The following is a 15165-nucleotide window of genomic DNA, read 5'->3' on the forward strand; positions in this document are numbered from 1 at the left end:
TATATATTTTGCATGTAAATATGATCATCACTACTATAGTATATACTGTACAAAGTTTCAATTTTTAATTTATCGACAATTAATGCATTAAAAGAGTTATCAATAGGTTCTGCGCGTGAGGTTGTAAGGCAATAATAAATTTTAATACACAAAAATAAATTAATTATAAATTTTAATAAAATAAAAATATTAATAAAGTTATACGCACAGTACTACGTCCTTCGGTGTCTAATTTTAAAAAATTATGCACGTTTACTGTGCCGCACATTAGTTTTATTGAAGGGGAAGTGCAAATTGGCCACTAATATAGATTTGCCAAACACTGCCTTCTTTGTTCCCCCCATTATCCAATTTATTTCCGAAACCGCTATTAGTCACACACTCCCTCATTTCTCCACCTCCACACACACTCCTTCAAATGAAACTATAATGATTTTCTCTACTACTTCTTCTACTACGCTCTTCACTTGCAATACTACACCTAGGGTTTCCGCTTCACCGTCTACTTCAAGAGCTGCTTGCTTACTGAAATCCAGCTGCGGCGGCGCTTCGAGGCGGAGTCGGTCTTCCTTTCTCGTTTTATGCGCTTCAAAGCTGTCGGAGGCGATTGATGGGAAGAAGAGTTCCACCAGCAGCACTGTAGCTGCTGCACCGGTGTTCGCTTCCAGCTCTGCTTACGACCAGGACGAGATTTCGGCGCCTCGAACTTTCCTCGATGCGCGTACTGAACAAGGTTATTTTCGTTTCTGTGCGCGTCTTTTAGTGAGTTCTACTTTTGTTTTGTATCTGCATTTTCGTTTCTGTGAGTTTCGTTTTTATTGCTTAATTAAGTATTGAGGAAATTATGTTTTTCATTTTTGTTTGTACTCTATTCATGCCGTTATTGTTCGAAGTTGAATATGGAAGGACACATATGGCCTTGCGTTTATGCAGATACATATGTGTTTATTCATGTATATACACATATTTATCGATTGTTTCATGCTCCTGTCTCCAGTTGTGAGTGTGTGTGGGTTTGTGGCACAGTTATCAAATGACAGGTAATGGTTGGTGATTTATTTTGCTGAATTAACATGCCAACGGCATGGTTTAAGAGACGAGGAGACACATTTACATGTGTATCCATCATATACATTCTACTTTGCCATGTGTGATTGTGCGTCTGAGACTGTCCGGTGAGTTTGGGTCTGTCTTGTGGATCTCAAGCTGATGTGCCTAGATCCATATGATACAGTCTCTCTCGTGGATGCATAGCCTGAATAGCGTCCTGTATACACTCGGTTGTTGATTCATATATTTCTTTTTCTCCAACTAAATTTACTTGGATGGAATAAGACTGAGCAATTGTCTGTTGAACTTTTATGTCAACTGAAAATTTCAGTTACTCGGTGTCAATTGATTTTTATTGCTGTAACTTATTTAATGAAAAAATGATTTGACGACGGTTTGGTGGAGTGAATTTATTTGGCTACTACAATTAAGCAGTTCTAATTTGAAAGTTAAGAAATAACTAATTATTATTGTACTGATCATCTGCCTGAACCTATTATTACATTATTCATAACTAGGGGAAGATCTGAAACAAAATTTACATGTTTCTTTGACCTGCTTTCTGCATGGAATTTCAAACAATACATTCGGAAGTTAAACATTCTACATAAACCGAAAGGTTTATCAACATTGAGCAAATTGCATGGATAGAACTCTGAGAAAAATGGTTTGATAGCTATATAGAGCTGTTGGACTTACCGAAATTTACAGTTTCATTTTTAAAATCAAGGATCCATCTGTAATATTCTTGAGAAGTGTCAATTGTGATTGTTACTATAAGTTTCCATGTGAACAGTAATAGAAAAGTATAGTTGAAAAGGCTAGGATTGAGGGAAGTGAGAAAAAGAGTAAAGATGCAGGAGTGATAGAACATGAAGTTATTAAAGATGGAAACAGATCCTGCATCCACTCCCATTCCAACTTCCCTTCTAATGTAGTTTAGCCTTGTTTATAAAATTATTTGGTGGTAGCTTTAGGCCTTGGAAAGAAAATAATTAGAAGTGAAGGATTGTGAATAATTCTGGATATAAGAATTGGCTCTAATCGAACAAAAAGTAATAGATGACTTTATAAAAGAGATCCTATCAAATATCAATCATATCTATTGCTCGATTAGCTGTGTTATCTTTAGTTCAACTTTCTATACTCACCATAAGTATATAACTTACAGCTCCATATGATTTTTCTTGCATGTCTTCTTCTATCTTGTTATATACTTGAATTTTATGGAGTTTAATAGCAGACGAACTTTTACTTTGTGTAAAACAATTTTAAGTGAAATTGGATGTTTAAGAACTTTTAAGTGAAATTTTAAGCGAAATTGAAGTGATGCACACACTTTCTTTTGTATCCTTCATATTCAATTGGTGCGGTTACAGAATGTTGCTAATTTTTCTTGAAGTTTTATCATTTGTTGCAAAATAGTTTACCTTGATGTATAGCTTCATTGGAAGTTCTGGGTGTTTTCTTTTGGGAAAAACCGGCGAACAATTTATGCACAGTGGGGTAAATAAAGTTATGAGATCAACCTCTGAAATACACTACATCTTTTCATGTTTTCAGTGATAGGACCTGCATATTTTTGTTACTTACAATATACTTGAGGAGCTTGAGCTCCCTAGTCCATTGTCAAGTATCATGGGTAGGACAATATTATATCGTGTGATCACAGACATGCTAATGTCCATTCTCATATATGTGTAACCTACTTAACTAAAATAATTTGTTGTTAGCATCTTGAATTGTAAGGTTATATAGTAAGCATTACATGCTTTATGCTTGCTAGAGCTCCTTTTTGTAACTTCTGTTTTCACGGCTAAGAAGAGTATGTAATTCTTAAGATTGCATTAGGTTCTGTCATTCTTCGTGAATATTCCTAACTTTCTTATGTGAAAATTATGTTCTCAGACCTGCTTTTGGGAATACAGAAAGAAGCAGAAGCTGGAAGATTGCCAATAAATGTTGCTCAAGGGATGGAGGAGTTGTATCACAATTACCGAAATGCAGTAAATTTAATCTTATTCTGTTCATGATGCAATATTGTTGTTAGGTGTAGTAAATAAAAGCACCAAGCCATCTTTCATTCTCATTTATGATTTCAGTACAAACTCTTTGTCTGATTAATCCCCAAAATTTGCAAACAAATCTGTCATGATTGATGCCATGCTAAAGCTTAAACGCTTATGTGAAACTTAAACGGGATAAAGGAAACTTTAGTTAAATAAGCCACCTTGTTCAAATTTTCTTGTTTGGTAAATTTATCCTCTCCCAGCAATCATTATCTTTTTAATCTACTTTTGATGCGGATGACTTTTGTGCGAGGCCAGTTGCTTCAATGTTGAAACTGGTATAATCAAGTATGCTTAATGTTTATGTCTCATGTGTGGACATTTGTTGCTCTTGATAAGCTACCAGCTTTTCTTAGTAGCCGAAAAAAAAATTAGGTTGTCAACTACCAAATTTATTTCGAAATTAAAGTGTTGGGTGTGATATGTCAAATGCTACTTTCTTGGTAGTTGTACCTTTGAGTGAGTGGAAGGCTCATATAACAACCCTAGTTCACATATTGCACATTGATTAACTTACTGAATTTGGTATTAGTATTGTATTAGAGTTGTTCAATTATTCTCACCTAGATGTCCTATGAATAGCTTCAAGTTTGTATCCAAAAACTTCTATATTCACCTATAAGATAGTTAAACTGAGATATTTTGCATTTTTGGTTTTGCTGTTAGTTCAGATCACTTCACTTAAAAAACATGTACACTTGAGATAAGTGCTCGGATATGGTGTAGAGAGCAGTAATTTCAACTATAACATGATATGCCACATATACATGGATGGGTAGACTGAGTTGTAACATTAAATATCAATCCACCACATTGCACATTCTATTACTCCCTCCAGCTTTCTAGGTCACTCGCTTGCTCTGTACTACACTGGACCATTTGCCAGTATATGGTTTATCTGTTGAGAACGGCTAGTTGCTAACTTAGTCACAGAGAACAGGGTCATACCATAGAGGTTAAAGGTGACATCTAGGTCTACACAATCTCTTGAAGAGAGACGGAAAAAAGAACGTGGATGTCCGATGCAATTTAGATAAGTTGATTACGTGTTCCTGTTGCATTATGTCTGTGACTCTTTAAATGTTATGGAAATTTATTGCTCCTGTTTTCTGGCATAGTTCTATGTCTGTTCCATTGACAAACTCCATTTAACTTCTCTAAACAAATGTATTCCTTTTCTTGTGTCTCAACATTCAGGTTTTCCACAGTGGACATCCGAAAGCTCATGAGATTGTTCTCTCTAATATGGCCGTTGCATTAGACCGCATTTTCATGGATGTGCGGGTATCGCTCTACTATCTGTTTTGTCTCAATTTCACATTTTTGGGTTACCCTTTCTGCAGCTTTTTGTTCCAAAATGTGCTTTCAATTGGGAAAATCAACTTTTCAGGACCCATTTCAATTCTCACCACACCACAAAGCCATTCGAGAACCTTTTGACTATTACCTATTTGGTCAAAAATATATCTCTCCGTTGCTTGATTTCAGGTTAGGCAGCCTATACCTTTAATTATCTTTTGAATAGTTGCTGCATAGTTACCCCGGAATTCTCCATTGCTGATCTATATGGATCGTGTTCTTTTAAATCCAATCCTGCATGTAAGTGTCTCTGAAGAGATACTTCTAGATTAGTATACCATAAATTTTTAGTTGACTTTAGAGCCAGCTGGTGAGTGAATGTATAAGATAAAGCCAAAGTGCATACCCAGTGAAAAAGGTCTTTGTTCTGCTTTACATTTGTTAAAAGCATTGCCGCAAAAACTTTTCTTAGCGTTCATGGGTTTCCCTGGTGGTTGAGATTGCTAAAGATAAGTGTAAATTAGGGGAGGTTTTGTACGACACTCCTCTTTTGCAGTTTGATTTGCCTGGAGCTGCAGTATCATGGTTGGAATTGATTCTGGTTATTGTAGGACCCTTTTGGACTTCTTTGTGCTGTCACGATACCAGAAAAGAAGGGGTGGTTGAAAGTTACAATTAATTCATTCCGAGTAATTTCCAGTTTTATGTTTTTATTTCTCATGATACAGAATGACTTGGTTATTGAGCTTTGTCCTTCAGTTTTTTTGTCTACGTGTTGGAAGAAGTCATATTTGCAATATTTTTGTACTCTTTCTGGCTTTCGCTAATTACTTCTTCTGAATCTCTTTCACGTCCTAGGTATCCTGGTTCAGTACCATATAGTTAGAAACTATGTAATGTCCTTTATTGCTAATAACTAAAAGTTTCTGATTATACTTTATTCGAGGGAAAAAATGTTTTCTTGTTTTAGTAAATTTCTTATGTAATTGTTACTCCACTATCATCTTTGGTATCAAACATCTATGAAATGGCTGCTCCTGAAAGGAGAAATCTGTTATCAGCTTCGATCATGGAAATATAGAAAAGAATTAAATGATGATATGTTGCCTGTGTACCCTACTATTTTTCTTTGTCTTGACTGTCATTTGGTGGGAGAATTTTCATTGTGCGAGGAGCACACTGACCAGTCTTTAATGGTGGGTATAGATATTTGAATATGGGATGGCCTTCTGTTGGTGAAGGCTTGCTGTGGCTCACATCAGTACCACAGGAACTTGAGGAGTACAGGATTAGCGTTTCCCTGTAATGCTTCAGGACTGAAAGTTCAACATTTTTTGGACTAAATCGATTTTATTTATCCCTTCATAAGATGCTGCCCTTCTCCTCTTGTGCCTGTTTTGGAGATATAATAATGCTTCTTGTGCAGTGCAAAATATTTATACAGCTGACCCGAACCTTATCCAACTCTATATTTCAGAAATTCATTTCTTGGGAACAGCTCCCTCTTCGATGAAATGGAAAAGAAGCTTCAGCAGGTGCATATTCTTTTATGCTTTCGTCAATCATTGTTGAGGTCTTAATATTTTTTTTGTGCTTGTCTTATTGTTGCCACAAGTGTCCAGACTCCAGTCCTTTGAAGCAAGTCTTTTACTGTGAACATGGTTCTTTCTGTCTGGCTGAATAAGTGCATAATTTGAAATTTCTTACTTAGGTGCCTAAGTAATAAGTAACACTGCACCTGTCTTTCCCTTTGCGCTCAAAGAATGCCTCCATATCAGAGGATATGATTATGTACTTGCTCGAGTAAAGCAGAACTTGAGCGAAAGATTCTCTTTCCTTTCTGTTGCTTACCGGTGGCAAGATAGATATTCGTGATATTAGTCTTTAGGCGTTCCACTTCCTGATTGTTAAGCTATTAAGCACATTCTGGTGGCATTAGAAAAACATCCTATCATATTACACCTTTTCACACCGTAGTCTTCCTCTGCATCTGCTTCTCTTTCCTGCTTTCTTGATGAACTTCTCTGCTTGCTGATTCCTATTATCCTTGTATACTTCTTCCTTCTCCATTAGTCAATTGGTATGTCTTGTTGTGCATGTGTGTTTCTCTTTCATTGGATGTTTGTGGCTAATTCTAGAATAACATAGGCAGTTAAATATAGCTTAACTCTGTCTTGATTGTTGGCAGTCAGGGATTTGTCATCATAAGGCTGTGTTTGCTTTGCTTTGTTGCTTTGTTATAACTTTTTAAATCTGTTTCTGGTTGGCATATCATTTTCATAAATGTCAGGGTGAGAATGTTATTTTAATCTCCAACCACCAAACTGAAGCAGATCCAGCTATTATTTCTTTGTTGCTTGAATCCACCAATCCATTTATCGCGGAGAATATGGTGAGAACATATTTCCTTGAACTGAAATTTACTATAATGACATAAAGATAGGTATATAGGTAATTCTATATTTCCCAATGTCTTTCCATGCAATGCAGATCTGTGTGGCAGGGGATAGGGTGGTTACAGATCCTCTATGCAAACCTTTTAGCATGGGAAGGTGCTTAGCATAATCCTCGTTATAATCTTATTTTTGGATGTATGGCCTTTATTGCACAACTGATTTACTAAAGGAATTTATTTTTTCAGGAATCTTCTATGTGTGTATTCCAAGAAACACATGAATGATGATCCCGAGCTCATAGATATGAAAAGAAGAGCAAACACAAAAAGCTTGAAAGAGATGGCGATGCTTTTGAGGTACATTTATGTTATCTTAGTTACAGGTTTCTGCAAGTATGTTAGCATGTCATCAGATATCTTGTCATAACCTTCAAATCAGTTTGTGACCAGAATTTGAATTCTTAATATGAAATATCTGCCTTTTGTTAGAAGTATAGGATTTTTCTGAAGATATAATAATTGACTTCTCTTAACAAGTGGACGACAAATGTATTGGAAAGTAACATATCTCCTGTCATCGACATTTGACTCTGTTGAATTGGGTATGGAGTTTAGCTTAGCTTTGTAATGGTGATCTTATGCATCTTTACCCATCTACCTTAAGAATAATGGTTAACCTTTGTGCTCATCTTGCACTCTGGGGTGCTTTCAGAAATTATTTAAGGGGAACTTTAGTTGTGGACATCCCAGAAAGGAGACATTGGCATATTTGGATTCAAGAACATTTGGGCTATTGCTCCTGAAAGTCCTCAAAATTCAAAAGATCTTTTCTGTGTAAGACTGTTATTAGCTGATATCATAAAACAATAAAAGAACAATCAAGGCTAGATAGCCCTGTCACTTGAACCTCATTTTACTCTGTTGTCAACATACTTGCTTCATTCCATCTTAATGTTGCTTGACTAGCAAATTATATTTCTTCTTTGCTTGGCAAGCAAATTCAATGTGAAGAAGGCATGGCAACTCTCTCTCTCTTTGGAACTTATTGGCAAAAAAGTCTGCAGAAAAGAAAGCACACTTTCTTAGAAGTTTCCTTTTTCTCTTTTTTCCCCACTTGTTGCAGACTTTCATTATGGGATTTGGCCTCTGCAACGTCTTTGTTGCAATGGTATAGAGGGACACTAAAAAGCAGACATAAAACGTGGATACATTTCTCAAGAAATGTGTAGTATTGAGAATAAAAGAACCAAGTCAGCGAGAGACATTAACATTGAGCATACATAGTTTTAGACTTGCAGAATCAGAGAAATTATTATACATAGTGACGAAGCGTCAGAGTGTTATATTAACTGAAGTTAAACTTATATAATGTAACTGAAACATTCAATAAAAATCCACCTTATTGAATGCATTGCCTGAAGCAAAAAAACTTCTGAATTGAATAAATTTTTCAAAGGCAATTAGAATCAACAAAGAAAAGATTGTCAAAATCGGGGCAAAAAGATTTTGTGTCACACTTTTAGGTGCAGGTTGCTGAAGTATTGTCTGTGATTAAAAAGTTCCTTTGAGCAAATAAAACTCTGGAGGTTATGAGTTTTCAACCTTTTAAATCTAAAGTCTTCAACATATACATGAAAGTATAATTCAACAGAGAACTCCTTCCACAGGCTTCCTGTTGATTTTGGCAGTAAACAGATTTGAATAACTTGAATACCAAGATGTAAAATCAGATAGATCAAATTAGTTTTATCCTTTCTTTTTATGTCTGATGATTTGTCTCACTGATTTTTTCTAGCTGAAGCGAACAATACAATAACGGACTATAGGATTTTGTAATTGTGAAGTTAGTTATGACCTGTTTCTCAAAGTGCCATCTGAACGCCAAGCAAAACGAACTCTTCTTTTTTCCATTGGGATGCTACACAGTGATAGATTTTTCATTTGCCTGGAAGATGTAACAATTTGGTTATGGGTAGGTAAAGTTCTGAGATGAATATGAATGAACATATTTGTACTGCACCCATTTCACTTTGTAGATAAAACAAATTCTCAGTCCGAAGAGGACCAGTATAACCCATCCATTCCCGTCATAATTATGTAATATGTCTGACCAAGTCCTAAGGAGGTTGTTTACACTGCTACATTTTTTCATTCACAAGTGGCTTATAAACACCAGAAAATTGTGAAGGCATTCAGTTTTTACTACGACCACCATAGTCTTGGTAGCTTAGACAGTCTCGGTTTTCCTTGTTCTATCACGAGCATGACTAGCTTGCCTACCGACTTTAATTTTCTTCCCTGATATCTTCTGCTTTGGCTAAATGTTTTTGATGACGGTAGTGCTGGACAAGGATGGTGGCTGAATTGCTCTTTCCTTCCTATCCTTCTCAAAGTGAAACAATAAACATTGTAAATGATTATCTTATACATGGCTTTAGGAGATATATTACTTTATTACTTCGACCAATTCCATTTGATGGTATTCAGTCTGTTGACATCTTCCCTTTCTTGGGTCTAGGGTTGGATCAAAAGTTATTTGGATTGCACCAAGTGGTGGAAGGGATCGCCCAGATCCTGTTACAAAAGAATGGTATCCCGTATGTCTTCTTTCCATATTCACTCATGTTTTGCTCATATATTATCATGGATAGGCTGGAAATTCTTTTATCTTTTTAGGGATGCATGACAGTTATTTCTGACAGATCATCTTAGAAAACTAGGATCTCATGTTTCCTTGTGCTAGTCTATCTTTTACATGTTATATTTTGCTATGGGAACTTACAAACCCAAAAAACTTACATGTAGGTTTATTCTTATAATGGAAAAAAGTGGTACAAGGTTGTACATACCGTAGTTTGCCTTCTCTAGGAGATCATGTATTATGCACTTATTCTGTTATCTGTGAAATAAATGAGTGGTTTTTACATAAGAATAATGCAAGTAGCAGCTTGAGGTTAGCAGTGAGAGAAAATTACAAGTTTTCATCCTTAGAAGAAGTTTATGGAACTTTTCGTTGGTCTCCCTTAGATTTGGCCACTTGTCATATGACCTCTGTAGATTTCAATCTTGGCTGAATCTTACATTTTTTGAAACTGCAAGTTAGTCTAAACAAAGATGAGTTCTTGACAAACCACATTATAGTTGTTATCCTTGACATTGCTTTTATGTTACTACTATTACTGTTGTTATTTCTAGTGATAAGAAGTTGAAGGGAAAGATGTGTGACAATTATTGGTGCTATGACTCATTGTCCACATGAAAGGGGCGCCTATGCATTGCCCCCCAGTGAGCAGCCTTGTGCTTTCTTCCAATCTTCTCATCATTTTTGGTCTAATTACTGTGTCTTAACTTTAGATATATGTGGGGATTGAAATATATATATATATACACATATATATGTTTTCTAGTATTTTCATCATCATAATCATATCATTTCTTTATGTGAAACTAGTATGTAAATAAGATGGTGAGGGGCATTTTTCTGTAAATGTAGTCTGACAAACAAATGCTGGGGAAGGTGGGTAGGCGGGGCCTTCACTGAGCTTGTGCTGTTATGATGAGGCTGACTTGTGGTTAGGGTGGTCAAAGGGAAAATTTTCGTGCCTTCTGCCTGTAGGGTTCTTTTGACACAGCTTTGTCGTTGGTCTGCAAGCCTAATTTTCTCTGAACCCTTCTGAGCCCCCTTTGGAAAAGTCATCTTAATTCTTGCTGCATACATATGTATTTGGAAGGGAGATAGGATTAGCATGTGACCATAGGATATTGTGTGTCTGCTGAAGTTGCAAGAGCCAGATCTGGTTATAGCTTTTATGGAAGCTTTAATGATTTATGAATTAGTTGAAGCATTTGTGGGGAGAAATGACAAGAAGATATTGGAACATCAACTTGGTTTGTCTTTTTTTAACTGCTTTTTACCACTTTGAAAGACCTTTTTTATAGGTTTTTACATATTACAATCATTATTGCTAGTGACTGATCGTCAAACAATCTGGGGGTTATCCTTGTCTCGTTCTGTCTGCTTAGCCAAACTGGACTGTTCTACTTCTGGTTTGACCAGTTTGTATGATATAAATTTACAGGCACCTTTTGATGCATCGTCAGTGGACAACATGAGAAGGCTTGTGGAACATGCTGGTGTCCCTGGCCATATATACCCCTTAGCAATATTGTGTTATGATGTTATGCCCCCTCCAGCCCAGGTATTTTCTCAAGATTAGTTCTCATCAACTTAACTCATAATGCCCATGCTATCTGGTATTGTAATCATATCAGTCAGTTTCATTCTTTTCTTAGTTTTTTGGGTAAAATGAACTGGGCTTAGGTTAGAGGTGATGTGGACCTTGGCCCTTGATTAGTGTGAAAATGTCATTCTATTCAAGAGAAAAAAAAGAGCATATGTAAAAGAAATAAGGAGTAAATATTCTTATAAGTGACTCGAAATGAATAAAATTGTAATGCATCTAGTCTAAGAATCTAATCAATTATGGGAAAGGGGTATAGACGGCACCACAATCATGTGTGTTACACTTGCAGTTCGCCATGAAGTCCGATGCTTGATTTCACTCTCAATATGTGTTTCTATTGAATCCCTCCATCTTCATACTTCTTTTCAGTTGCAGTCCTTTCACTAACACCTAACTCAAATTTGTTGATAGGTTGAGAAAGAAATTGGGGAGAAAAGAGTGATTTCTTTCCATGGAGTTGGATTATCAGTTGCACCGAAAATCAGTTACCAGGAAATCACTGCAACTCTGGAAGATCCTGAAGAGGTTAATTTTAAATTGTGCTGGTTATCTGTCATCTTTGATGAACAATTTAAGCATTTTGCATGAATTGTGTTCTGAGAAATCCTTACGGTACCAAACAAAATAGCAAATATAAAACCAGGAAATAATGAAGAACAGAGAGATCAATGCAAATATTTATATAATTTGGTTCAATATCCATGTACAGAAATGATGAATTTAACAAAACCAGAAGATTATGAAAATTTCTTGTACTTGGTCAAATTTTCTCTGCATCTCAACCTGCTTTATGATATGTTAAAGTTAAACATCTCATAACTGGAGGCTATATATTTAGATGTCGAAGTTCAGTTAAATCTAGGCCAACAAGAGAAAGGATCTGTATTGCAGGGACACTGTCCAGCTTGAAACAAGCAAACAAACCTCCACAACTTTCTGTTTAAGGCAGAGATATATATTGCTCTTTGTCATAGTTCGGGCCAAAAGTACTAGCAATATGTTTGATTTTCATTTTTACTTTAACTTTGTTTGGTTGGAATAATTTGGCCCAACGTTTAGATATCTCAAAATCTGACAATTTTTTAAAAACCCGTTTTACTTATTTCACCTCTTTTGCAATTATACATACACAATGAAATTTATACATCTATCATTTTCCCCCATCCGAATATAATATTAGTATGTATACATAGAAGATTCCCCCATTAACTGGGCATGACATGTTCATTTACAATGTTTTTATGTCTCCTTTATTGAATATCCAAGTATTTTTTTCTTAGTTTTACATAATGCTAACTCTAATCATAAATCACCTCATTTCTTACCCAATTTTTGTAGTTGTCCAAATTCTTTTTTCTAAAACAGAATGGTAAAAAGCTTAGACAGTTTGACAAGATTCCAGTATACATTGGAAGATCATTTTTTTCATAACGTTGGCAGTGAAATTCAAACTCAACTTATTGTTTGGCTTGTGATTGATTTCATATAAATGATTCTCATTAAAATTTAAATTGTTACAAGAGAGGCATAAGATTTTATAGTCTAAGAGTTAGAGTGGGGAATGTTTGTCTTGCCAGAGTGGTAAGGTTTGTATAGGTGCCCTGTTTCGGATTGGGTCTAAAAAGGGGTGGGTCTAATGTGTGGAAGTACATGGTTTTAGAGATAGGTGAGTTTGGGTTGGGTCAGGCTGGAAGAGTGTCTCCCAACTTAAATGCTGCTTGTAGTTATGCAGGAATAAGAACTATGCCGCTGTTTAAGGTATGTCATGGGACATAGATGTTAGAAGACTATCCAGTTTAGAGAATCGGGAGTGTGAAGGGCTACACTAACTCTCGATGTTAACTTATGGCACTTTTAAAAAACGTTGTTTTATCAAGATAAGAAAGAGTGGCATATTAAAATTGATAGAGCTATTAATGTTATGCACATAGATTCACTTGTTCAGGTTATGTCGGTCTCTATGGGTAAAAATGCAAATCATTGAAAATAAATATATCACTTATATCTTTACTGGGAAATTATATTGGAAAGATCTTCCATTGCAGGCAAAAAATGCATTCTCAGAGTTACTCTATTCTTCCGTCTGCGAGCAGTACGATGTTCTCAGATCTGCAATACATGGCAAACAAGGTCTTGCAGCATCAACTCCTACTGTCTCACTGTCACAACCATGGGAATAGTTCTCTTCGGATTGTTTTTGCTTATAACCGGTAATGCTTTCCTTTTTTTAGTATTTTCGTGATGAATTAACTGTGGGAGTGTGATTCTTATTCCTTAAGGCTTTTAGGGGGTTGATCGATTTATCACTTCTATCAGGAATCTTTTTAGTTTTGTATTGGATTACACTCCCCATGCATCGTCACTGATCTAATATTTCTGAGATGCATCTCTGTGCGATTCTGCAGGCGAGAATCTCATCTTCTTTTGACACGTCCATAGACACCTCAAGCTGAAGTCCCTCTCTTAGCTAATCCACAAATTCATTATCAGACCACTTTATGATTCGAGCTAATAATAGCGGTATAACACAAACTGGACTTCCCTTTTTGTTGGGGAAAGAAACGAGATATCAAAGACGTCTTCAAGTTTCAGGCAAGTTGAGATTTGTACAGTCCCTAGCGATTACTTGTACATCGTATGTAGTAGCATATCATGCAGTTATATCCTTTTTGCACTAGCGCCCATTATATTGATTTTTGTTTGAACATATGTGCCTGAGAATGCGTTGTCCAACATTTTTTGGTTAATCATGCGTTTTTGGAAGGATGACTGGTTTTAGTTCTTAATTTCATTCGGAGGTGCAAGGAAAAGTAGGGCTCTTTCAGTTGGTGTTTGACTAAAATGCAAGCAAGCATCTATAAGCTGCTTCTTTTCTTTTTTTCCTTTTTTGATTTAGGATTTGGAGTCTTGAATAGCTTTTTTTCAAGCGATTCTTGTTTTGAATTTCCTATCAATGTCTGTAAAATGAAAAAGTTATTTGCAGTGGGCGAAATACTGTCTTTGCCCCTACAAAATAGTGGCCCAAAAAAGTCGAAAAAACAAAACTCTGTACCAACGACATACCTTCCGATTTTGGAACTTGAAAATTCACATTTCCCTTGTTTCCCATCTCTCATCTCTTATATACTCTACTTATTTCTGTCCGTATGCATGTATATAGGTGTATTTTATACGTTCTCTCATCTCTCTTTTTCCCTAAGCAAGACCATGGTATACATACATAAATACATGTATATATGCACAATACACACACAGACATGCATTATATAAAGAAAAACTAGTAGTCCAACAAACATGTTAGAATGCTTTTTCTTCAATTATACAAGTGTATATACATTAGTTTATACATATGCGTACACACACATATATATGCACTTGGATTTACACAAACCAAGAAAATATGAGGATGGAGGGATCGGCGTAGGGCGGAAGCGGGAGTGTTGGGGTAGGAGCAGTAATCTGGAGTGGATTACTGAGATTGAATTAACATAGACATCCAGAGACCTTCCGAATAAAAGGCCAAATAATTGTTTCCAGCTTATTAACAAAGCAAAAATTTTGATTGGCCGGGAAATTGATTTCAAACGAAGTCCTCATGTAGTGAGTTTTCGCATGCACCTCTTTGTAGCTTGAAATTGAGATTTTTATAGGAAATATTTGTCTGTTGGGTTGATTTGGCATTTGCAACAGCTTCTTAATTTACTTTTTCTAATGTGGTTAGGATGAAAATTCAACTAGGGTCTAGTATGTTTTCTTTTCTTAAAGATCTGCTAAAAGTATTATTTGATTTTCAATGATATGAGTTAAACTGTAATGGTTATGGACAAAGTTAATTTTATAAAACAATACCTGCTTTGTTGTTTATATGAAAACTGTCGCAGTATGCCGGATATGTATTATATATCTTTTTAAAACAAAAAAATAAGCTTAGTAACATAGACTGTCCTTTAGCTTTGAGCAATTCTTGCCCAACCTTATCAACAATTTAAGTATTCAAAAAATTCATACAAGAGGGGCTCGGAAAATAGACCACGCCTTGCTATCTTGGATTCTATTCTCAGCTGCGTTTTCCCTTCTTTGATTGGCGGATTCGAGTATTGCCTTTAAT

The 15165-nt window shown here is 35.8% G+C and overlaps 1 protein-coding gene across 1 annotated transcript; it reads left to right on the forward strand.

Moving 5' to 3' along the window:
* Positions 341-14163, forward strand: LOC105155516 (glycerol-3-phosphate acyltransferase, chloroplastic). Its single transcript, XM_011071404.2, has 13 exons — positions 341-733; positions 2959-3056; positions 4317-4403; positions 4510-4607; positions 5896-5953; positions 6709-6810; positions 6909-6970; positions 7060-7170; positions 9332-9410; positions 10893-11012; positions 11469-11582; positions 13103-13267; positions 13463-14163. Exons 1-12 carry the CDS (start codon positions 430-432, stop codon positions 13235-13237), a joined length of 1368 nt encoding a protein of 455 aa, XP_011069706.1. The 5' UTR covers positions 341-429; the 3' UTR covers positions 13238-13267; positions 13463-14163.

The sequence above is a fragment of the Sesamum indicum genome, linkage group LG2 (assembly GCF_000512975.1).
Source record: "Sesamum indicum cultivar Zhongzhi No. 13 linkage group LG2, S_indicum_v1.0, whole genome shotgun sequence".
NCBI lineage: Eukaryota > Viridiplantae > Streptophyta > Magnoliopsida > Lamiales > Pedaliaceae > Sesamum > Sesamum indicum.